The sequence below is a fragment of the Triturus cristatus genome, chromosome 8 (genome assembly GCF_964204655.1).
Source record: "Triturus cristatus chromosome 8, aTriCri1.1, whole genome shotgun sequence".
Taxonomy (NCBI): Eukaryota; Metazoa; Chordata; class Amphibia; order Caudata; family Salamandridae; genus Triturus; species Triturus cristatus.
The window spans coordinates 751,826,952-751,851,070 of NC_140591.1; the positions used below are offsets into that span (position 1 = coordinate 751,826,952).

General features: G+C 47.5%; 1 protein-coding gene across 4 annotated transcripts in view; it reads left to right on the forward strand.

The window, feature by feature from the left end:
• The window catches only part of NAXD (NAD(P)HX dehydratase), a 247,309-nt gene that overhangs the window by 41,431 nt on the left and 181,759 nt on the right, over window positions 1–24,119 (forward strand). For 3 of the 4 annotated variants that reach the window (XM_085622173.1, XM_085622175.1, XM_085622174.1), the window contains exons 2-3: window positions 468–1,114; window positions 4,984–5,370. The exons of the other annotated variant lie outside the window; for it this stretch is intronic. In XM_085622173.1, coding sequence (XP_085478299.1) covers window positions 544–1,114; window positions 4,984–5,370 — 958 coding nt within the window. In that variant the 5' untranslated portion in view covers window positions 468–543. The remainder of the gene's footprint in view (window positions 1–467; window positions 1,115–4,983; window positions 5,371–24,119) is intronic. 4 annotated transcript variants of the gene reach the window in all.

Here is a 24,119-nt window from a genome sequence, read left to right on the forward strand (position 1 = left end):
TTACTGTTTTAGCCAAGCAAAAGTGCTCTATATTTTAACCTCTTGCTTTGCTTCTCTAAGTGTCCAGTCATTTGGTGTGGGTGGCAGAGAAGGAGAATAGACGTGGCAGCAGGCAAGGCAGTAATAATTGTGGCGAAGAGGGTTGTGGTGGCACTTGCTGGTATCTTGTTTTCTAAATAACACTTGCAGCCAGAGCAGTCTTGGGGCTTTGTAGGATTGTAAGTTACAGGTGTCTCTTTTGCTTTGCTCAGTGCTTAGCAACACAGCAGTTAGTAGTTGAGAGACGTGCTTATTGAGAAAAGGTATAATGTTAGAAGTCCGAGTAGGCAGTACCTGAAATGGGAATACAGAAGTGTAGGTGCTCACAATCCCATAGTAACTGCTTTCTACCGAGAAATGCTGGTAAACTCCAATTTTACATATTTTATCTCTGTTTTTACATATTTTATCTCTGTTGGTAAGTGCAGGTCCCCTCTTACAGAAGTGCAGCTACTCACTAGCTGATAGCACCTACCCATTTAAAGCACTGGTGACAGGAGGAGGATGATTGCCAATACACGTGGTTTCCTGTGGTCGGACCTCGAGACCCGGGCTCTGCTAGATATTTGGGGCGAAGCTGACGTGCAGACTGCTCTGGATGGAAATTTCCGCAACAGCCATGTGTATCGGGATGTTGCATGCCGACTTGCAGACACAGGCTTTGAACGGACTCCAGAGCAATGCCGCATCCGAATCAAAGGCCTGAAGCGGCAGTACTATCAGGCAAGGGAAGGCATGAATAAAAACGGAAATGCACGCAAAATTTGCAAATACTATGATCAGATGGATCGGATTCTTTGCACTCGGTCTCCTCCCACCCCACCAGCCTCCTCTACCTCTGTGTCCCAAGATCCTCTTCAACTCCGGTCAATGGAAGAAACCATGATGGAGGAAGTATCTGCCGACGAGGATGACGAGGAGAACCAGCAGAAGCAACAAGGATGCACTGGCATAGGTTCCTCTCTGGAAAACTTAGGCGAAGACTCTGGAGAGTGCTCCTCCTTCACTGAACGACCTATTAAAGAGGAATGCTCACCCTTCACTGGACCTCCACCGACCCTGCACCCAGGAGATGGTAAGCGTGCATGCAATATTCTCATTTGCATTTTGTACATATGGAAGGATGGAGGGATGGGGTGGTCTACTGACGCATATAATTTGGTATGCAACTTATGATTTTGTCCCTTTTTAAATCACAAATGCAGAAATCCATTTAAATGGAACCTGGAATGAAAGAATAGTATATTTTATTTAGTTATTGCTGTTTTGTATAGCTCTCACCTAACTAGACTGCCAGAGTGCTGTAAAGTAGTAAGAACTGTGTTGAACCAGGCAGGAGCGGAGTAAATATTTACACGGTGCTACTAGTTGCAATAGTTATAATCCTGGACATAGTCATTGACATAGTGACACATTTAAGGTCATGTTGGACAGTAAAATGGTAGAGACAGTTATAAAACACGACCTGACCTCATGCCTAGCAAAGTTGGGTTTATTGGTTGGAGATCTCTTTATGATTGTTTTGAATTCTGTGAAGGAAGTAGACCTGCCAAATGTTTGTTGGAGTAGACTTACATATTTTTGTAGCATTACCAGAGAAGGAGTGCGTTGTAGTACATTGTTTGTTATTAGGAATATCCGGTGGTAGTGAAGTTTTTCCTTTCATGCTCTGTTTCATTCAAAAATGTTGTTTTACTTCTCCAGATATAATAAGCATGTTTGTCACTTAGTTGGGGGTGTTCACATAAAAGACATTTTGTGCAAAGGAGGCAATTTTATTTATGCTTCTTGCTACAAGTGTTAGCTTTTTCAATGAGCCCAGGACTGGGTTGACGTGGTCATATTTCTTTGTCTTGTAGGCGAGTTTGACGGTAGGGTGTAGGACAGATTTCAGCTGTGCGAAACAAACATATGTGAGGGTTGGGAGTACAGCATGGTTATATGTCATTTAAAAATAATAACCATGACTGATCAACGTTCTTTTTTAGATAATCTTTGGAAAGAAAGTGTCTAATGCTGCTTTTAATGTTTTCCGCATTTGTCCGATTTGTAGTAAGAGTCTGACTCTGGTCCGCTTCTCGATGTATTTTTTTTATTACAAGAGTAAAAAAACGCCAACGTTTTGTATGATGAGCCATCAGTTGCTCATAGTGCCTTGAAGCCTGACCTGCTATTACAGACAATATCCATTTCAGGAAAACAGACTTAAGAAAGCAGAATAGAACACAAGTGTTACTTATGACTCTCAGTTGATGATTTACAATTTTTTCTAATGACTTGAGGAAGGCATCCAGATTCAGTTTAGATTACAGGATGAAGCCATGTCTTTTTGCCTATGTGAAATGTCAGGGTGTCATGCCAAACTGTTTAGTTTAGGTGATCAGTCCACTCTTTAGAAAATTGATAGTTTGAGTTTCAGGGAGAGATTGAGAAATGTTGGTTTTTTGATAGGTTGTATTAGTTTTCTGTGTTTCATCCAGGTCTTGAATTCAAAGATGCAGGTAAGCAATGTTTAGAGACTTTTATGGCAATTTATTGTTTAGATGTAGCAGAGTTTCATCTTCATATTGATGAAGGGGAGACACTGTGCTTTTATGGAAAGACGACTTGTTGTTTGACATGCAGATTGAATAGTTAGTAAGCTATGATTGGGCTGTGTGGCACTCAAGAAGTTGAAGGAATGGCAATTAAACATAAGTTGCCAATAATAATTTGTTGGAATCTGTTGGTGGGTTAGAGTTTTACCCGTTGCTATATTGTAACTTCAAGAGCAAATAGAGTTTGTAGAGGGTCGAAAAGGATGTCCATGGTCAGTGGTGTCAAACACAGAGGATACGTTTAGTATCGCAAGGGGTCAAGAGTTTCCAAACTGAACTAATTTGAGTGTGTCATCCCCGATCTCTAATACCTGATTGAAAATGTATTAAGAATGCCTGAATGTTTTATATCCAGTTAGTTAAACTGAACTGCAGTATATTTTCTAAGTAGTTTTGACAGATAAGGAAGATGATAGATCTGATGCTTTCAGTTTAGTTGTGGACAGTGACTGCTGTTTTCAGAAGCACCTTTAATAGATTCACCTTCAGAGGCTCCAGTAGACTCCTACTTTGTAGGGTATGTTAATGTAAATAAGCCCGAGTGGAATGAGAGTGTCCCTCTGCTTTTTTGCCATGAGTAATGGAATGTGACCAGGTTTGGTTTGAAGAAGGCAAATTTTCCCCTGAAGAGAAGCTTTTTTTTTTGTAGGTGTGTCTTTTGGACGTGAGTGTTTCAAAGGAGATACCTGGTGTATTTTTCCTCCATTTTCACTCCGCTGGTATGATAATTGTCTTTTATAATTTTATCTGTGATGTTTACCAGTGGGCAGCTTTTCCTTATCTTTCTTGTTTCCGTAGTGTAAGAAGCATTTGCATCCATAATGTAGGAGAGCTTACTTTGGTATTCTCGAAGCAGTAACATAGGTTTGGAACTATCATGCAGTGTATGAGGTATTGAGTTTATCAGGTCCGGTCATAAAATTGGGGTTCTCTTATTTAAATCTGTAGTAGCTCTCATTGTTTTTGCATGTGAGTTGGTTGTTTGCAGAGTTATGGGTTGGGTGAAGGTGAGTTACAGATATTTGGACCAATCACCTCGAAGAGGATCAGAAGTTTTTAGTATCCCTTGCCTACAGCTGTGGCTTACTATGGTTCAATCATAACCAACTATCGTTATTATAAGTCTGATGGGATCCATTTTCATATTCTGCTCTGCCCATCTGTTTTAGATTATTCATCCTCCCCATATGGACTTTGTTTAATATGTGAGGATCTCAGTAGTTACTACTATCGCACTTTGCTTGGCCAAACCGTTTTTTTCTCTTGAGATGAGGTTTTCAGGAAGTGATGCATAACAGTACCTATCTGATTTGAAAGGCCCAGTTCTTAACTTGTGTCATTTCAAGTCCCAGTCTGGCAGCATTGACATAACACCGCATATTCCCAGTCCTGGGTGTTTTGAGGAAGGATGTTCCCGTTAGAGTGACACATTATCCTGCATGTCTGAGTCAATAACATACCTATGCTTTTAAGAGGGACCCGAAGAGTTGCTTGACAGGATCAACCAGAAAGATGAAAGGGAGGTAAAGAAAGAAGGCTTCTTTGCCCTTACCTTTAAAAGGGAGAACTTTCACAGAAGATGATGGATAAAATGTGGTTGGTTAATCTACTAGTTATGCAGCTTTCAGGGCAATCTTTATAACTGGATATATACACTTGTTGGTAACGTAATACCACATCATATCAACGATTTAAGACTCATTTGTAAAGCCAGTTGAAAAGCATTTGAATGCCTCCACCATGTTCGGAGAACCACGCTCACCAGTGCCCAAGCTGTGGTGCAAAGCCAAGGTTATGCAGAGCAGAGCTCCCACAATGGGTCTTTGACTCGGATCAGTATTGTACAAACTGTACCAGCAGGGAAGGGGCATTGTGTAGCATCAGCAAGCAAAAAGGTGTGAAGTCTCTACTTTTTGCACTTTGTCCTATCTCTCATGAAGTAAATTAATTGATTTAATTCTTCTTAATGCTTTGAATCTTTTGTATGAATGTGATACACGTTCATTCTTTGACTTTCAATCCTCCAGATAACTCATCAGCCAACAAGTCACAGAAAGTTGCAATATTGAAAAAAGTTTAGGAAAAAATAGGGCTGTGGGGGTGAACTTTCAGCAAGTTGAATGCATACTTCCTTTTTAGCTAAATAGTCGTAGGCAAGCCATAGTTTTCCCATAGTTAGTATATGGTGGATTCAGTATCTGTGTGTTTGAGAGAGTTGAGATTTGTTTAAAATGTGCTTTAACTGTTCCTTTGATTTACTTTTACACTGAACCTTCACATTTGACAGAGCTGTTTTTAATATACTTGTGCATCGCCCTCTCTACATTAAAATTACATTTTTTTTTAGGTTTTAAACAAGTCAATTTTCAAAGCAGCTCACCATCTACCCAGCGTAAACGGTTAAAGAAATGCCACACAAATCTGACTCTAGACAAAATGATGGAAAAATTCCTTCAACAGAGTGTTAATTTTGAAGAGAAATTTTACAACTATGAGGAGCAAAGACTCAAAATTGAAGATAAGCGCCGGGAGGCCGAGCACACTCGGGAAATTCAGATGCTGCAGATGCTGGGACAAATGTTGTCTGGGATTACTTCTTCTGCCTCGCACAGAACACAGTCCAGACCATCAAGTCCACCAGCACCACCACCTCGACCACCATGGAGGGGAAATCATCGATCACTTGGAGATATGAGTTCTAGCACTTTGACAGCACCGTTTCCACCATCCATAGGTACAGAATCCACGTGGTTGCATCTCATACTTTTCACACCATTATCGAATCGATGTAATTTGAGTAAAGTCTGTTTTCTTTTTAAATCAACTAGATATATATTGTGGAAAGCAGAGGTGGCCTTGTTTTCATACATGCATTCTACACCATTGCGACTTGATGATGCAGGCATTTTAGTTTCTCAGTGTTTCTTTATTTTAAAAAAAATCAAACCTAGAGATATACCATCCCATTTCTGGACTCCCAATTAATGTGAGTCTATTAATGCATATTTTTTCGCTGAGTTTTGTGGACTTTTTTTTGTAAATATGTTATGGCAGTATATATAAATGAGCCAGAGCAATTGTTTTAATAAATGCAAATTCATCACTAAAGTACTAGGGTCAAATTCGATTTTATTACCTCAGCACAACAAAATTTACGTTAGAAAAACACCGTCTACTGCAGATTGCGTGTAATAAATACTCTACACAGGGGAACAGCACTCCTAACAGTCACCAGGCTTGTACAATGTGATTTTACCTTTTTCAACAAATGTTATCCCTTGAATCCTTGTTTTAGTTAATACCTTTTGTTTAAACAGATACTCATGGAAAAAATCCATGGCATAAACCATGTATGCAGATTTGCCTCTCGAGTCGTGGCTCATTCCACACTCAGTAGTCGTAATAAGTAGCGTATTACACTCCACACAATTGAATATATATATTTTCTAGCACACAAGGAAACCTCTGTTCAAAACACAAGGTGGGATCGAAATGTAGATATTTCCATCTTTATTGGAGTGACCACATGATGCTTTTTGGCCAAAGGTTTGTTTGCACTCTACTGGGCAGGAAACACAGCTTTGTGTCTGCCTGGCCTGAAGCAAAACAGAGCCAGTTCCCGCCAGCACCAGAATGGGTGCTAGTTGGAGAGCCGGCAGGTGCCACAGGCGGCTTGGGGTTCCCTGTGCTACCCCCAACAAAAATAAAAATGTGTGGGTGCTCCAGGTGAACAGCATGGCATTCACAGAAAAAATGCTATGACTGGCTGCCACTGGCACCACAATGGGTGCTGACTGGGGAGCTAGCGGGGGTCATGGGGCTCTCCCATGACCCTAACAGTGCTCACGTGGGCACCCCAGATGGGTACCAGCGCACCCACTTTCTAAACAGCAAGAAATACATATTGCCAGCTCCAGCTGGCACTATATTGCTGCTGGCTGGGGAGCAAGCAGGTACAGTGGGGGGCTTCGGCTCCCCCAGCTTCCCCCAACGTAAAGAAGACAAAATGATGTGGGTGCTCTGGGTGGACAGCGGGGCACTCATGGAATAAATGCAATAGCCGGCTCCTGCAGGCACCACAATGAGTGCTGACTGGGCAGCTGGCAAGGGCTATGGGGCTAATTCCATTGGCCCCAACAATGCTCATGTTGTGGGTGCCCTGGTTGGGCACCGGGGCACCCAAAAAACAAAAAAATATATATTTCCAGCTCCCGCTGGCCCTATGTTGCTGCTGGCTGGGGAGTTTGCAAGTTCTATGGAGGCCTTGGTGCTTGCCCTGCTGCCCCAACTTAAAAATAAATGTGTGCTCTGTGGACAGCAGGGCAACCATGGAAAAATGCAATGGCCGGCACTCGCTGCGACCACAATTGGTGCTGACAGGGGAGCCGTGGGGGACGTGGGTGTCAGGGGGCTCGCTGGTGGCCTCAATGATGCTCATGTTGTGGTAGCCCCGGGTGTGCACTGGGGCACCCACTGTGGAAATAAAAAAAAATTACCGGATCCACCGGCACCCGGTATTGCTTCTAGCTGGGGAGCCAGCAGATGCTGTGGGGGCCTTAGGGCTCATATCACAGCCCTCAATATGTGCTAGATTGTGAGTGCCCCGGGTTGGAACTGAGGCACCCATTAAAACAAAAAAATCCAAAAATAATATAATAAATGAGCAGCAGGAGCCATTCATTTATTATTTACTGCTCTTTGCAAGGATTGCCAAAAAATGCCCTATGCTGCCTTTTTTAAGGCAGCATAGGGCATTATTGCCCCTAGATGGGTTAGAGTCATCACCAACCTTCTTTTTTTTTAATGTTGTGGAGGGCTCGAAGGAGTGCAGATGCCTCCCAGCAACATTAAAAAAGAAGCATAGTAAGTCTCCTAGGTCATTGAATCTATGATCCCAGGAGAGCTTACCATATTTGTTTTAGAGCAGTCGTAGCTGTATGCGCTTCAGCCTTGTGGTTGGTTTTATGGCTGTACTTTGTGGCCTGAAATTGTTTTTAAAAAAAGACTCAGATATGCATGTTGTTTAAATACTTTATTAAAAATATTTTGAGACCATCACTGTTATCAGTAAACATTGCAATGTGAGAATTTGTGAAATATACATTTGATTATAGTTATTGGTGATTTTTTGACAAAAGCCAATAGGCCTGCTTTATATTTGTTGATGTTCTGAACCCTTGATAAAGCCAATAGGCCAAGTCACTTTATATATTTTGGTATTTTGGGCCTTTGACAAAGCCAGTAGGTTTGCATTACTTAAAATGACACCATTTATATCGTTACCTGACCGAGCCAGCAGTGGGCGACAGAGGGTTTGTGTGCAGAGCCTGACTGCAGCTCTCCGCAGCACACGGCCAAAGGTCATGACCAAGTGGGATTGGGCACAGGGTCTGGCCTGCGGCCAGGCCCAGTCACATGCTGCTCATTGTGATGCACGTCTTTCTTTACGTTTAAGAAACCAGACAAATTAGCAGAAAAATATAAAGAATAAAATGAGGTTATCGTCTAGGGCATCCTCAGGCTCTGTATGCTATCTTCTGGAAGAGATCCTTCTGGAAGAATGTGCAGTGCATGCAGAACAAGAATGGCCCTGTCCAACAGAAGATGCTGGATTTCGTCACCAAAAAAGGCAACAAAAATAAAGTATAGAGCTTAGAATCTGCTCTGCTACCAAAGTTTGTCCGGTCACAAAGGCACTCAATTCAGTGCCTTTTCTTTCCCAAATGAAGGCCACTCTCACTTAGCTTTACACAAAATGTGCAAATAGTACCTTGTATCCAGAACTGGCAAGATGATGAAGTAAACTCAAAGACAGAAATATCTTTCTATAAAGTTTTATTTAAGCAGGTACTTAGTGTTTAGGTATTTAGTATTCTATACTCAATCAAAAATGTTATATAATTCCTGTATAGGTGTAATCTACATGGTTCCTGGATAGGCAGGAGAGTGTTTTTCTTTAGTTCTGGATTCCACGCCAGGTCGATTAGTGTGATCACTTTATCTCTAATCCCTATAGTACCTTTATCAGAGTAAAGGAGAGGCAACCATGAAGTTTACCTTGTATTTTTTTAAATAATTATTTGCTTTTCTGTAGTTGTATGTCTTTATATATCTGATTTGTGTTTTTGGGTCTAGCTTTGTATTTTCTTCATTTTTATTCGTTTACCTGCGAGGGCTTTTTTAAATTATATTTTTTCTTTCTGGTTTTGCCCCTACAAGGGTGAGAGGCACCTCCGACCCTTTTCTTTGTCAAAGCCTTCTTTATTAGTTTTTCAAAAGTACATCATCACAGCATTGTTAAGCGTAGTCCTCATCACATAGTATGTGGCAGCTATTTACAGATTCAGTTGCTACAGTTCTCAGGGCTCTCACTTTCGTAATTCTTAAATAAGTGCTTTACATTGCATTGACTATAACCTAAGCGTACCTGTTCTCCCTCACCCCTTCCCCAAACAAATCAATCAATCAATCAATCAATCATAGGCATTTATAACGCGCACTACTCACCCGGAGGGTCTCAAGGCGCTTGGGGGGGGGGGGGGGGGGTCAGCTACTGCTCGAACAACCAGGTCTTGAGCTTCTTCCTGAAGGAGAGGTGGTCTTGGGTCGGGCGTAGGTCGGTCGGGAGGGCGTTCCAAGTCTTGGCGGCCAGGTGGGAGAAGGATCTTCCTCCTGTTGTCGCTCTGTGGATGCGGGGGACGGCGGCGAGGGCGTGACTGGTCGAGCGGAGGTGGCGTTTGGGAGCGTAGAAGTTGAGGCGGCTGTTGAGGTAGGTCGGGCCTTGGTTGTGTAGGGCTTTGTGCTCGTGGGTGAGGAGCCGGAAGGTGATTCTTTTGTTGATCGGGAGCCAGTGCAGGTCTCTCAGGTGTCTGGAGATGTGACTTCGTCTGGGGACGTCGAGGATGAGTCTCGCCGAGGCGTTCTGGTTCCGCTGGAGTCTCTTCTGGAGCTTGGCGGTGGTACCGGCGTAGAGGGCGTTGCCGTAGTCCATTCGACTGGTGACGAGGGCCTGGGTGACCGTCTTCCTGGTCTCGGTGGGGATCCACCGGAAGATCTTACGTAGCATGCGCAGGATGGTGAAACAGGACGAGGAGACGGCGTTGACTTGTCTGGTCATGGAGAGGGAGGAGTCCAGGATGAAGCCCAGGTTGCGTGCGTGGTCTGTCGGTTTGGGTGCGTTGCCCAGGGCGGGGGGCCACCAGGAGTCATCCCAGGCGGAGGGTGAGGAGCCCAGGATGAGGACTTCCGTCTTGTCTGTGTTCAGTTTCAGGCGGCTGGTCGTCATCCACTCGGCCACGTTTTTCATCCCTTCGTGTAGGTTGGCTCTGGCGGTGGCGGGGTCGTTGGTCAGGGAGAGGATCAGCTGGGTGTCATCGGCATAGGAGATGATGTTCAGGTTGTGTTGGCGTGCGATGGCCGCGAGGGGGCTCATGTAGACATTGAAGAGGGTGGGGCTGAGCGAGGAGCCCTGAGGGACGCCGCAGATGACTTCCGTGGCTTCTGACCTGAACGGGGGCAGGCGGACTCTGTGCCCTTCCGGTGAGGAAGGAGATGATCCATTCCAGTGCCTTCTCCTCGATCCCGACGTTGCTGAGGCGCTGCACTAGGGTGCGGTGGCAGACAGCGTCGAATGCCGCGGAGAGGTCCAGGAGGATGAGGGCCGCTGTTTCTCCGTTGTCCAGCAGGGTTCGGATGTCGTCGGTGGCAGCGATGAGGGCGGTCTCGGTGCTGTGGTTGGCCCGGAAGCCTGACTGGGATGGGTCGAGGGAACCAGTCGTCTCGAGGAAGGCTGCCAGTTGCTTGTTGACGGTCTTCTCGATGACTTTGGCTGGAAACGGGAGGAGCGAGATGGGGCGGTAGTTCTTGAGTTCGGTGGGGTCCGCCGTTGGTTTCTTTAGTAGAGCGCTGAGTTCGGCGTGCTTCCAGCTCTCAGGGACGGTGGCGGTGTCGAGGGAGGTGTTGATGATGTCCCGCAGGTGGGGTGCGATGACAGCGTCGGTCTTGTTGAAGATGTGGTGAGGGCAGAGGTCGGTTGGGGATCCGGAGTGGATGGAGTTCATCGTGCTGATGGTGTCTTCGAGGTTGATCGGTGTCCAGGCGTTGAGGGTGGTGGTGGGGGGCGTTGGTTTGATCGTGGGGAGCGTTGGTTGTGTTCTGAAGCTGTTGTGTATGTCAGCGATCTTGTTGTGGAAGTAGGAGGCGAGGGAGTTGCAGAGGTCTTGCGATGGGGTGATGTCGTTGGTTCCGGCGTTGGGGTTGGAGAGCTCTCTGACGATGTTGAAGAGTTCCTTGCTGTTGTGTGCGTTGTTGTCCAGCCGGTCCTTGAATGCTGTTTTCTTGGTGGCGTGGATCAGTTGATGGTGCATTCGGGTGGCGAGCTTGAGGGTAGTCATGTTGTCTGGCGTTGGGTCTCTTCTCCAGGCTTTCTCGAGGGCACGGCAGTTCTTCTTGGAGCTCTTGAGTTCGTCGGTGAACCACGGGGCCTTCTTGCTTCCGGGTCTGCTGGGCGGGGTCCTCAGAGGGGCGAGCTCGTCCGCGCAGGTGGAGATCCATTTCGTGAGGTTGTCGGCGGCTTGGCTGGGGTTCGGTGAGCTGGCGGGAGGGTGCTGGCTCAGGGATGCGGCGAGTTGTTCGGCTGTGATCTTGTTCCAGCTTCTTCGTGCAGCCTGTTGCTGGTGGTGGTGGACCATGGTTCTTTTGAAGGTGAAGTGGATGCAGCTGTGGTCCGTCCAGTGGAGTCCAGTGGCGTGGCTGAAGGAGATGTCTTTGCTGGACGAGAAGACGGCGTCGAGTGTGTGTCCGGCGAGGTGGGTGGGGGTGGTCACCAGCTGCTTGAGTCCGAGGGTGGCGAGGTTGTCAAGCAGGGTGGTGGTGTTGCGGTCGTTGTTGTTCTCCAGGTGGAAGTTGATGTCCCCGAGGAGGATGTAGTCAGCGGAGGGGAGGGCGTGCGGGCTGATGAACTCGGCGATTTCTTCGCTGAATTGAGTGCGTGGTCCCGGGGGTCGGTAGATCAGGGTGCCTCTGAGGGTGGTCTTGGGGTCGGTGTGGATCTGGAAGTGCAGGTGTTCGGCGGTTGTCAGGGTGTCGTCGGCGTTGGTCGAGATACGGATGGTGTCCCTGTGGATGATGGCGATGCCTCCTCCAGTCTGGTTGTCGCGGTCTCTCCGGATGATCTTGTAGCCCTCTGGGATGGCGATGGCGATGTCGGGCGCTGAGGAGTCGTTCATCCAGGTTTCCGTGAGGAAGGCAACGTCAGGAGCTGTGGTGTCGAGGAGGTTCCAGAGTTGAACGGCGTGTCTGTGGACGGAGCGGGTGTTAAGCAGGATGCACTTGAGGTGGTTGCTGCTGGTGTTCCGTTTGGTGGGTGCTGAAGCAGTGCAGGTCCGGATGCAGGAGAACTTGCAGGACTGGCAGGTGAAGGGTCCGTGGGTGCGTCTCGGAGTGGCTCGGTAGCACCCGGGGGTTCGGCCGGTGTTGAATGCGTTGAGGGTGGCGGCATCGTAAGTCCGGCGGGTGGGGTGGCCTCTGTGGGGGCCAGGGGTTCTGGCGCTGGGCGCGGTCCAGGCGCGGACGGGCGCAGACGGGCTTACCTTTGGCGCACCTTCGGCGCTCAATCGGTGCTCCCGCTGCGCGCGTCCGCTGCGCGGTCGCTCTGGGGGCGTTATAAGAGGGGAGCCGGGAGGGAGGGTCTGCGGGGAGGCGGGGAGCGCGGGACCCAATCGGCGGGCGGGGTCTCGTTGGTAGCGGCGGGAAACCTGGGGGCTCGGCGGCGGCTCTGAGGTGGCTGGGGCGCCGCTCGGCGGCCCTGTGGCGGCTGGGGCGGCGCTCGGCGGCCCTGTGGTGGCTCAGGCAGCAGGTGGCAGCAGGAGACTCAGCAGGTGAGGAGCAGGCGGGAGGGGTGGGGGCGACCAGGCCGAGGGCGCAGTGGTGCGCAGGATAAACATTTGGTGCGTACAAGGCAAGTATGGTATGGGATTCAGAACTAAAGGTGGCAGTGGCATGGTGAGACACTAGGATTGCCAAGTCTCAGTTTTCTCCTATGGTGAAACTCTTAAAATTGAACGAGGTGGAGTCCCCTTTTGCGTGCAGGGCACGCTACTAGCGGCAGTCCCCCAGAGAGGTATGTCACCAGTGGCCTCCAGGTATATTCAAAATTCTTATCGGTGAAGATATCTGCCATACGCTCCATCACAAGGGCTTGCCACATTCTAGCGTGGATGAGGCCTCCGTCTTTTTCCAAGCGTGTGCCATTGCCATCTTTGCCGCCCCAAGGCAGAGCCACAGTATAGAATGATCTCCCATGGTTTGGTATTTGAGGGAGTCATGCCGAAGACCCAGGAGTAGGAACCCCAAAGTATCTGGTAAAGATATCCCAGGATGTCTTAAATCTGGGTAAGTATTTCTGTCCAGAACAGTCCCACCAGATGTGCCTAAAATCTCCCCGCATTCCCGCCAGCAGAGATTCAAGGTAGTAGGGAATATCTTCCGCAAGTTGGTGGGATAAAGGTAACAATCAAAGACAACCTTATAATGGGCCTCCTTAATTCCCATAGAGTGGTTGAACCTAGCAATGTCTCTTCAGAGCTCTCTCCACTGTGCCTCTAGCCTCAGAGTGCCCAGTATGTCCTCCCAAAAAGCATTGTCGTGGCTGAGGGGAAGTGAATGTTGCGAGTAGGAGAGTGTCTAGAAAGGAGATGCACCCTTCTCAGCCAACTCCTCTTAAAACAAATTGTTCCATCGGTCGAAGGTCTCTAGTGGTGGCTTCCCGCATCTCAGGGTGGAATGTAAGTGTTCCGTTGCTGGTAGTTAAAAGTCTTTCTGACAGTTCTCAAATGTTTGGATGTCCAAGTTATGGAAAAGGTTGGAAATCGTGAGACACCCTCCCTCCCTCCACGCAACAAAAGGGCCAGAATGTAAAGCTGGGAGAAATGCTGGGTTAAAGTGGAACAGAGTATAGGGGGAGGGAAATGTGGTCCATCCTAACAGTCTGGTCAACCTATCATAGACTCGCAAAGTAGTTCTAGGAGGAGTACTTACATACAGATTTGGCAGACAGTCTGTCTTTGGTTTCCACAGGAGGTCTCATATGTATCTGCTTGACACCGCTCAGTCCATATGGAGCCAGTGTTTATCGGACTCCCTTGCTGACCATTCCGCTATTCTCAATTGGGCCGCTTGGTAGTAAAGCTCAATGTTTGGCATTGTTAGTCCACCAGCACTTTTTGGCAGTTGGAGTTCTCTGAAGGCGAGCCTGCTTCGCCTGCCAAATGAAAAGGATAATCAAGGATCTTAATGCTGGGAGAAAACCTCAGTCCAATTCAACTGGAAGTCCTTGGACGAGATATAGTAGTTTAGGTAAAACATTAATTTTGATAACCTGTCCCAAGCATGAGATGTACATTGTGGCACACCTGCGAAAATCCTCTCTAAGTCGTAGAAGAAGGGGGGAATAGTTAGCCTAAAGAGATCTGAGATCCGAGGAGTAATCTTAACGCAGAGATAAGAAATATCCTTTCTCGTTTCACAAAAGGGCGTCGAGCGCTACCAATCCCTCCATCTCTCCTCGCCGCATAGTGAGTGAGATTAAGTAGATAAGACTTGGATAGACTGACTCGGAAGCCGGATACTGATTTGAAGGCCTGCAACTCTGACTGTACTGCGGTCAGAGTCGAACTGGGGGAGGACAGTGTCATTAGCACGTCGTCAGCGAAAAGGAGAGATCTTGTGTTCGTCCGTGCCAAAGGGGATGCCTTGGATTGAAGGGTTCTCGTGCACCCTTGCAGCCAAGGGCTCGATGCTAAGAGCAAACAGTAAGGCCGAGTGGGGGCAGCCCTGGCTCGTTCCCCTCTCCAAATGGATGGGTTTCAAGCTCACTCCGTTTACCAGAAATCGGGCACGGGGCTGTGCATAGTTGGCTTTAAGCATAGTGATACATTTCAGTCTGAACCCAAAGTGTTGTAAGGTGTGAAACAGAAAGTTCCAGTCCATTCAGTCAAGTGCCTTTTCCACGTCCAGCTTGAGTAGGACTGACGGTACATATTTTTTAAATGCCTTTTCGACGAGGTGAATGAGCCTTCAAAGTTTATCATGGGTTTGTCTGCTAGTTATAAAGCCAGATTAGTCTGGGTGGATTAAATCCGGCATCATAGTTTCCAGTCTAGTAGTTAAAATAGTTGTGTACAGATTAGCATCAAGTTTAAGTGACGCTATCGGTCGGTATGATCCCCACTGCTGCAGATCTTTTCCTTGTTTGTGTATCAGTGCCTCACCCATTGTTACAGCAAACAAATGATGGACGGAATGGTGACAATGCAAACATTCTCCCCCAGTCAAAAGATCTGGGTTAAATGAATCATTCTTTTGCCCACTACGCCACCCCAGTTTGTATCCAGCCATATGCTAATCAGTCTTGACCCTGTGCTTCATGGGAACAGTCCAGACAGAACTGCCAGGCCAGGTCCTCCCTGGACCGGAAACAAGCATCCTGGGACCAGTTTCAGGGTATGTCACCCTTCTTCAGCCAGGCTAGCTTAGATCCTGTGACTCAGTGAACAAGGGACCCACGCCTGGGCATACCCATCTCACTTAGGGCGAAAAGTGTTACAGCAAACAGATGATGGACGGAATGCTGACAATGCAAACATTCTCCCTCAGTCAAAAGATTTGGGTTAAGCCCTAAGTGTATGCTCAGACGTGGGTCCTGGGCTCACTGTGCCACTGGAATCGAGCTATCCTGGCTGATGAGGGGTGAAACCCAAAACCGGTCCTGGAATGCTTGTTTCCGGTCCAGGGAGGACCTAGCTTGGCAGTTCGGGCTGGACTGTTCCCATGAGGCACAGCGTCAAGACAGATTTGCATATGGCCAGGTCTAAACTGGGGTGTCATGGTGAGCAAAAGAATGATGGATTTAACCCAGATCTCTTGACTGGGGGTGAATGTTTTGATTTGTTCTGCATTCCGTCCATCTATTGTGTGTCTTTTGCTTTCTCGCCTTAAGTGCGCCAGGTATGCCCAGACGTAGGTCCTGGGCTCACTGTGCCACTGGAATCAAGCTATCCTGGCTGATGAGGGGTGAAGCCCCGAAACCGGTCCTAGGATGCTTTTTTCCGGTCCAGGGAGCACCTGGCTTGGCAGTTCGGGCTTGACTGTTCCCATGAGGTACAGGGTCAAGACTGATTTGCATATGGCCAGGTCTAAACTGGGGTGCCATGGTGTGCAAAAGAATGATGGATTTAACCCAGATCTCTTGACTGGGGGTGAATGTTTTGATTTGTTCTGCATTCCGTCCATCTATTGTGTGTCTTTGTCTCACCCATTGACTGGGTCACTGCTCCAGAGTCTGCCATTGAGTTAAAAATGTTAACACAGTGTGGTATGAGCTCGGAACCAAAAGTTCTGTAGTTGGGTGAAGTGAGCAGTCAAGCCATTGAGTACGGGGATTTGTGGAGTTTAAGTTCCTTAATAGCGGTACGGACGTCCTCCTCCCCTATGGGTCCTTTCTGCATTTCATTTTGCATTACTGTTACTTGCGGGAGAGCAATCCCCTCCAGATATTCCGTTTGATCTGTCTCATTGTGGGATTCTGACGTGTAAAGGGTTCTATAAATGTTCCCGAAGGCATCCTCTGCAATCACCCTCCCCTATTCTATCTTGATGGGGCCCATGCAATCCGTTTCCCTTGTTGTACGTAGTTGTCTGGCTAGCTGAGCCCCCGCTTTGTTACCATATTCATAGGTCATGCGTTTAAGTGGCAAAAGTGTGAGTTCAGCCCAATTGGTGTGTATATAGGTGTATATAGCATTAAGCTTGCCTCTAGGGGCTGTGACCTTTCTTTGTAAGGGGAGAGTTGGGTGTTCCTTGTGTGCCTGTTCTGCATGTTGAAGTTCAGTTTCCAGGGCAAACCTATCTCTGGTTCTCTCTTTGTTTAAATTGACATTATTCAATGCATTTGCCCCTTAGTACAGCTTTAAAAGAGTCCCAATTATTGGCATAATTTGTGTCTTGCGAGTCATTCAGTGAGAAATGTTGCTTAATAGCCTTTCTAAGTTTGTCCCTTATTGTACTATCACGTGCAAGGGAGTTGGGGAAGAACAAGCAACAGTATTTCGGATACCCAGAGTCTCACCATAGAGTGAGCGTGACTGGCGCATGGTCGGAATTACTGATCAGGTGGGATGCGGCCCGAGGGCTTGATTGATGAATACATAGTCAACCCTGAAATAAGAGCGATGGAAGTGCGAGAAATACGTGTAGTCCCGATCATTAGGGTGCATCATTTGCCATGCATCTATTAATCCCAGAGAGGTAAATTATTTTTTCAGGGCTATAGAGAAGGAGCCCGTGGTAGCTCTGTGGGTGGAAGAGCTCTCTAAACTTGCCTCCCAGCTCAGATTAAAATCTCCCATCAGGGAGATATCACCCTCTCCAAATCCCCCCTGTGTCGATAGCATGGAAGAAAGGAAGGCTCCTCGGTTCGAATTGGAGGCGTATATAGACGCAAAGGTGCACATGCAGCCATGTATTCTGCCCTTGACAATAATCACTCTTCCCTCTGTGTCTGACCTACAGCCCTCCGGTTGAAATTTCAGTGAAGAGTGAAAGAAAAGTGCTACCCCGTTTTGCTTACTGGGAGCTGAAGACTTGTACATCACTGGGTACGCTCTATGTCCCAATCTATGTTTGTCTGTTTTTCTCAAGTGAGTCTCCTGGAGCGCCACCACGTCATAACTACATCCAACAAGTATTTCCATACTTTGTGACGCTTTGCAGGAAAGTTGAGCCCCTTAATATTCCATGTGAGTGTAGTGATTACCATAGTAAATCAGTAAGGGGAGTTGCTTTTCACCTCCATCTCTCACCCAGTGTTGCCAGCTGGTATCCCTTCCCCCCACCAACACGGATGCGTTTAGGTAGTGTCCCATTTATCCCACTCCACCCCGCAACATGCACGCACTTCTATTTCCGCATACCTAGAACTATGCAAACATATTCCCCAACAATATCTCCCAAACATAAATGGATGGGATTGAATTTCCCCAAAAAACATCGCTACTCTAGAGAGATATCTCTAAAGGGATGTTTAGGTCAGTGTCCGCTAATGCAGGCTATATTCGATCTTATAATAAAAGGAGAGATATAGTAAATTGATAACCCATCTGTCATCCTAAAGTAACATTGGTTAGAAGCCCAGATAATGGAAGCGACAAGTGTCATGGAATCCTGCTCATCTCATTGCCAAAAACGCCACGCAGGGAGGGTCAAGGATCAAATGCTCCAGGAGAGTGGGTACTGGGGGTCGAGTGTTTAAATATATCCAGAGGCAGTGACCTTGAGATAACAAATTCTGTATTATCAAGTCCTCATCACTTCCGTCGTGGGCGGTTTCTGGACTGAAATCTCTACGGGTCGCAGTGGTGTAGCAAGGGGGGGGGTGGTGGAGGCAGTCCGCCCCGGGCGGCACGCATTTTGGGGGTGGCGGCCTCCTCCTGCTCCTACCTGCTGTCTTGGGGGCAGCAATGCCCTGCCCTCTATATTGTAGCCGTCGAATCTCGCCAGCACCCCCCCACTCTTCAATGCTTCCGACGCGGGGCAGCAAACGCAGGGACCACCAGGGGCAGCCATAGGGCTAGCTACACCACTGACGAGTCTCCCTCCTCGCCTCTCCACCCTGGTTCACGGTGGCCTTGCTGGTGTCCTCTGATTGTTGCTTTCTGGGCGTTTGAGTCTCACCACCCTCGCCGCTTTGATGAGTGTCGAGACCTGATGAGTCTTATTCTGGTGGGTAAATGCTGGGCAAAATGGGGTCTGTCCACCTGTATTTCACATTGTTTTTTCTGAGCTTTTTAGTAATAGGACAGAACTGTCGGCGGCGTGCCAGGGTGGAAGGAGCTATGTCCTGATAGAGGGTGCAGGTGGCTCCCTGAAAGGAGACTTTTCCCACCTTGCGTGCCGCCTGGAGAAGTGCTTCTTTCATCTTGAAGGAGTGGAGCTTTGCTAGTAGCTCTCTCAGTTGTCCAGTGCCGCTAGATCGTGGGGGCCCCACTCTATGAACTTGATTTATTTTAACTTTTTCCCCTGAAGAGATCAGTGGTTCTGCGAATAGGCCTGTCACGGGTCCATCAACTCCCTCCTCCAGGTTCCACAGCCTGATATTGTCCCTCCACGTCCTGTTCTCCAAATCTTCACACTTCAAGAGGGAGGCCCAGAGTTGTGTCCGGAGGATATTCACAGAGTCCTCTGTCTGGCCCGTACGTCGATCAAGTTCCTGCATTGTAGTCTCAAGATCTAGTGTAAGGGTGCCCAAGTAGTCGACATCCTGTTGGAGGGTGGTTAACTTAGTCTGTATGTCCGAGCAAAGCGTCTCGAGGGATGCGTTTCAGTCAGATTTGAGTTCAGCACGCAGTTCCTTCATGAATTCCTGTAGGGACGCTAGGAGGTCCTCCTTTGTCAGCGTCATACTGCTCTTTGCTTCCCCTGTGGGGGCCCTCTCATGTCCCGCCGTTGGTGTAAAATAACTGGAGACCTGTTGGTTTGGGATTTTGTAGGCAGCATAAAGTCAGTAAATGGAAGAGACCAGAATCGCAGGGAGTTGCCTGAAGCATCTGGTAGGGGTCCGGGACCTCACACCTTCGTCAGGGAGCTCAAGATGGTAGTCCTTCCCCAGAAGTTTCTCCACTCCCCTTGTCGGTTGCATGCAGACCTCCAGTTCAGGCAAGGGTTGCATCTCTCATGTCCTCCGCACTTCCGAACCCCCAGAAAGCCTTCCTGTTACCTTGTTACTTGATGAGTATTGTTGCTTACTTTGCCAATTATCTGGTGCTGCCCCTGTCCATGTGGTGGAAGTCTCTAGCCATAGGTCTTATTAGAGCTAAAATATCGTCTTCCCCGGGGGGTCTTCTCAGGTCCCCAGCCCCATCTCCACCAGATGTTACATATTTGTGTGGGGGGAGTCAGTTCCCCGTCAGTATTTTGCACTTCTGAGAGGCCCTGGAGCTATGGTTACAAGTCACTAGTGCTCTCCCATCATATCAGGGCCCGGTATCACCTGTGAACCGTCTCAAGGGCTCATACGCTATTCTTCCGCTGGTGTATGTGGGCCCGATGTACTAGGATTCATCGTCTTTCCGCTACCAATGCATGCAGCGGAGCCTACTCGGATCATGTTAGTTCAGTCATCTTGTATAGTCACGCCCCCACAACACTTTTTTTTATGTTGTGGGCGGCTTGAGGGAGCGCAGCTGCCCCTGGCAACATTAAAAAAGAAACATAGTAAATCTCCTGGGTCATTGAATCCATGACCCCAGGAGAGCTTACCATATTTGTTTTAGAACACTGTGGCCTGAAAATGCTTTTTTTTAAAAAGATTTGGACATGCATGTTTTTTAAAACAAAATTTTAGTACACAAAATCTGTTTTGAGTTTTCCATAGATAGTTATAGAAAAAGAGATATTGCAAGAGTTCATATTGCAGTACAAGTAGATCAGGTAAATACCATTATAAGAATAGCAGTGCAAGAAAAAAACATTCAGCATGAGAATCAACAGCATTATCATGCAACATGAGAAGTAGTCTGGAAAGCAAGAACATGGTGTATATTGCCACTTACTGCCCTGGGGACTAGTGGAGGATCGTGAGATTTTGCCCTTCAAAAAGTGTTCTCTCCCCAAAGGAGGAGAAAGGGGCGTCTTCAGGTTGTCCGAGGCTTAGGAGGAAAGCAAAGTAACCCAGGGAGGAAAAGGAGACAGGGTGCCGGGGAAGAGGCCAGCAGTCCTCCAAATCTGGGGGGGGGAAGGTGAGCGGGAAAGATAAAGGAAGATCGGGTGGTCACAACAAACCTAACATTGAAGTCTACGGGAGGGCAAGGGACGGAAAGGGGAACTGGAGTAGCAGGTCATCGAATAAGAGTGTAAAGGAGGCAACACTGAGGAGGAAGGAAGGGAGGCATCGAAAAGAGGGATCCTCCCCAAAAGCAGGGATGCTCACTATCACTTTAGGTCTGCAGAGAGGCAAGATTAAAGTCTCCTGCTGTCCAGTCGCCTAGTCAAATAGGTGGAGAGCACAAATTCGGGCGGTTGGAGGCATAGATGTTCAAGCCCAGACATGTAGTCAATAAGGGGGTGCCAGAGTTGTGTCAATTTCTTGTCAACATTAGCTAATTTGTGGATCTGTTACAGTGCTAGGGTGTGCCAGAGCTTTGTGTGCCAGGAGGCTATTGGAGGGGGGTTTGGGGGACTTCCAGGCTAGCGAAATCAGCTCTTTAGCTGTGCCTGTCATATGTTGGGTCAGGGACCAGCCTGTATGTGTCATTGCGTTGAGTGCTGAGGGATGAAGTCCTAGAATACCAGTGCTGTAGTTGGTCAGAATTGTAGAGCCACAGTGTTTTGATGTGGCTTAAGATTTCCTTCCAGAAAAGAGTAATGGGCGGGAATGTCCATTAGATGTGTTGAAAGACTCCCTTTTGCTCCCTACATTGCCAACAGGCTGGCAATGCATTCGGGTAGATGGAGTGTAAGCGGGCTTGGGTATAGTACCACTGGACCATGACCTTATAGGCCGTTTTTGTTGGGGGATACTCCTATAAATCTTTCAAATGTCGCACCATAAGTTTTCATACTGTTTACTCTTTATGTCTTGTGCGCAGTCTGATTACCATGTCTCTGGTATAAATGGCTAGGCACGAGTCAGGACTGTTGTAGTACCTCCTAGATCTTGGACACAAACCTGCGGGCACCCTCAAAGTTGCGAGCAAGAGATTAAAAGGGAGTTTGGGGGCATTTAGCAGCTAAGGCATTGGGGGGGGAGGTGTAGGGCTCAGTGGAGTAACTGGAAATATTGGTGTCTGGTGGCGTCAGGAGGCAGAACTCATTCCTGCAATGCTCAAAAGATTTGATGGATTTGCCTTGAAAAAGAACTTGCAGTATTCTGCATTCGCCCTTGACCCATGCTGGGAAGGAAATTTGAGACAGCTCGGTTATAAAGTCCAGGTTGCGCGCAATGGGAGTATTTGATGAGGGAAAGGTGGTGAGGTTCCTTCGAAGTGTGAGTGTATCCCACATCTCCAAGATAGTTTGTGTTGGAGTGGCGATTTATGCACTCCATCGGCGCAAGTGCTTTGGGAGCCAAGCCAGGTCCCAAAGTGGTCTACATGCCACTAATCTGTCCCGTGTGCACCCAATGCTTTTCACTCTCTCTTGCCACCCATTCTGAAGGGGGGCGGCCCAATAATTATCTTGGAGGTTGGGGCACGCCAAGCTGCCCCGGTGTCTGGGGAGCATAAGAAGGACATTAGAGGTGCAAGGTTGTTTCCCTCTCCAAATGAAGGTGCACAGATCCCCTTGTAATGCCTTATTATCACTTGCTGGAATGGGTGTGGGCAGGGACTGATTTTTTGTAAATATTTTTTTTTAACTTTATTGACCATTTTTCATCTTGTATTTAACCACCATGTGTAGCAATTTCTCAGTGTAGCAATACAGCCACATCAATTTCGACATAGCATACTTTGACCACTTATTTCTACAGTGGAGTCTCAAACCTTAAACACTGCTGCCCCGTCCACCTATACACTAACAAACAATCCTCACAGTTGCTACATTTATCTACATTTGAATACATATCATCTCTATATCATCCCGTGCTTCAGCCCACCCCGGTGGGGACAATACTAGTGGGGGTCTGTGCCACTGGTGCCGTCTCTGCAGACAATAAAAAGTTCTTTAACGGGCTCCAGATGTCCTTGGGTTGCGATGTCGGGGGTAAAGTTGTAGCAAACAATTAGCTGTTTGTGTTGCAATAGATGAGACTGTTCATCCAAGCTTTTGCTGTCGGGACAGCCCTACTGCGCCAGCGTAGCGCGATCTCCGTCTTTGCTAACAGCAGGGCGATGGCAACAAATCTACGTACTTGTTTTGAAAAGTTTCATGCGTATTCCATTAGGGCCACCTCCAGGAGGGGGGGGGGGGGGGGGTTAACTTCTACAGCTATCATACGTGACAGTATATTGTAAACTTCTCGCCAATACCCCCCTATTTTTGCGCAGTTCCAAGTCATGTGAGAGAAGTCCGCTTGCTGCATTCCACATTTTGGACAGGTGTGGGGCCTCGTGTGATCTATGGAGTTGAGTTTGGCCAGTGACATATATGCTCTCCATTAGAATTTAAAATGTAGCAGTTTGTTTACTATTTAAGGAGACTTCTTTAGTTTGGGTACAGCAGTAGGTTCAATGTTCGTCTTCTATGGGGTGTCCTAAACCCCGTTCCCAGATCTCACGTATTTTAGCATCTCAGCTAGGGAGAAGTGTCATGGAAGCTTTGTACAATTTACAGACAAGGTGGCTTCCCTCTGTGTGTGTGTGATGAGTAGGGTCAGTGGTGCAAAAGATTCGGGCTCAAGGGGAAATTCCAGTATCCTAGCTCTCAGTGCACTGTGTAATCTGCTTAATATAAAGTGATCCATAAAGGATGCCTCGCTGAACCTATCCTCTTCAGTGCTGGAAAAAACATGACCCCCCCCCCCTCGGGAATAAACCCCCCATCGTTTTCAAGGAATATTTGCTAAGTGTGCGTCTCGCAAATTTTTCTTCTGTGATAGGCAACCATGGTTTATCCCCAGCCGGAATGGCTGAAGAGTATAATGTGTGGTCCCGTCACTCACGCTAACTTCTTCCACGCCCAGCTAGAGGTGGACACCGTCTGTATGTCATGTGGATCTCTAGGAATTCCTTTTGGCAGAATTGTTTTTAGTGTGGCCGGTAATACTAGGTCCGCTTCCGGCCTGGAGTATGGAAGACGGGCATCCGGGTGGTACCATGAATTTGCAAAGCTGCATTGTGCAACCAAATAATATATCTGGAAATTTGGAATCCCTACCCCTCCCCTCTCATACGGCAGGGTCAGCATATCCCAACTAATCCTAGCTCTGCCGCCACCCCATATCAATCTAAGCAAGTGTGATCGAATTTTACGGAAGAAACTCTTTGGGAGCGGGATGGGAATATTCTGAAATAGATACAGAAAGTTGGGGAGCACGACCATTTTAAAGATGGCTGCTCTGCCTGCCAGCGATAGGGGGAGTCTGATCCAACGGTCGACCTTTTGTTCCAACTTGTGTATTGCTGGACCGTAATTTTGTAGAATAATTTGGTCAATTTCCTTGGGAATTTGTATACCTAGATATTTGGTAGATTTGTCAGACCACACCAGGGGGAATTCCCATTTGTTTGTTCCGAATGTCAGTGGGAAAATTTCCGATTTCCCCCAATTAATGTTTGAGCCCGAAAATCTCCCAAATCGGATAATCTCTCTTATGAGCGGTTCTACGTTTTCTTGTGGTTGGCGGATATACAGTATGATATCGTCTGCGTAAAGCCAGACAAGTAGGGGACCCGTGTTAAATTGAAGACCTCTATGGAGTTGTCTCTCTTGTAAGTGTCTAACCATTGGGTCTAATGCTATAATGAAAAGCAGCGGTGACAGCGGGCAACC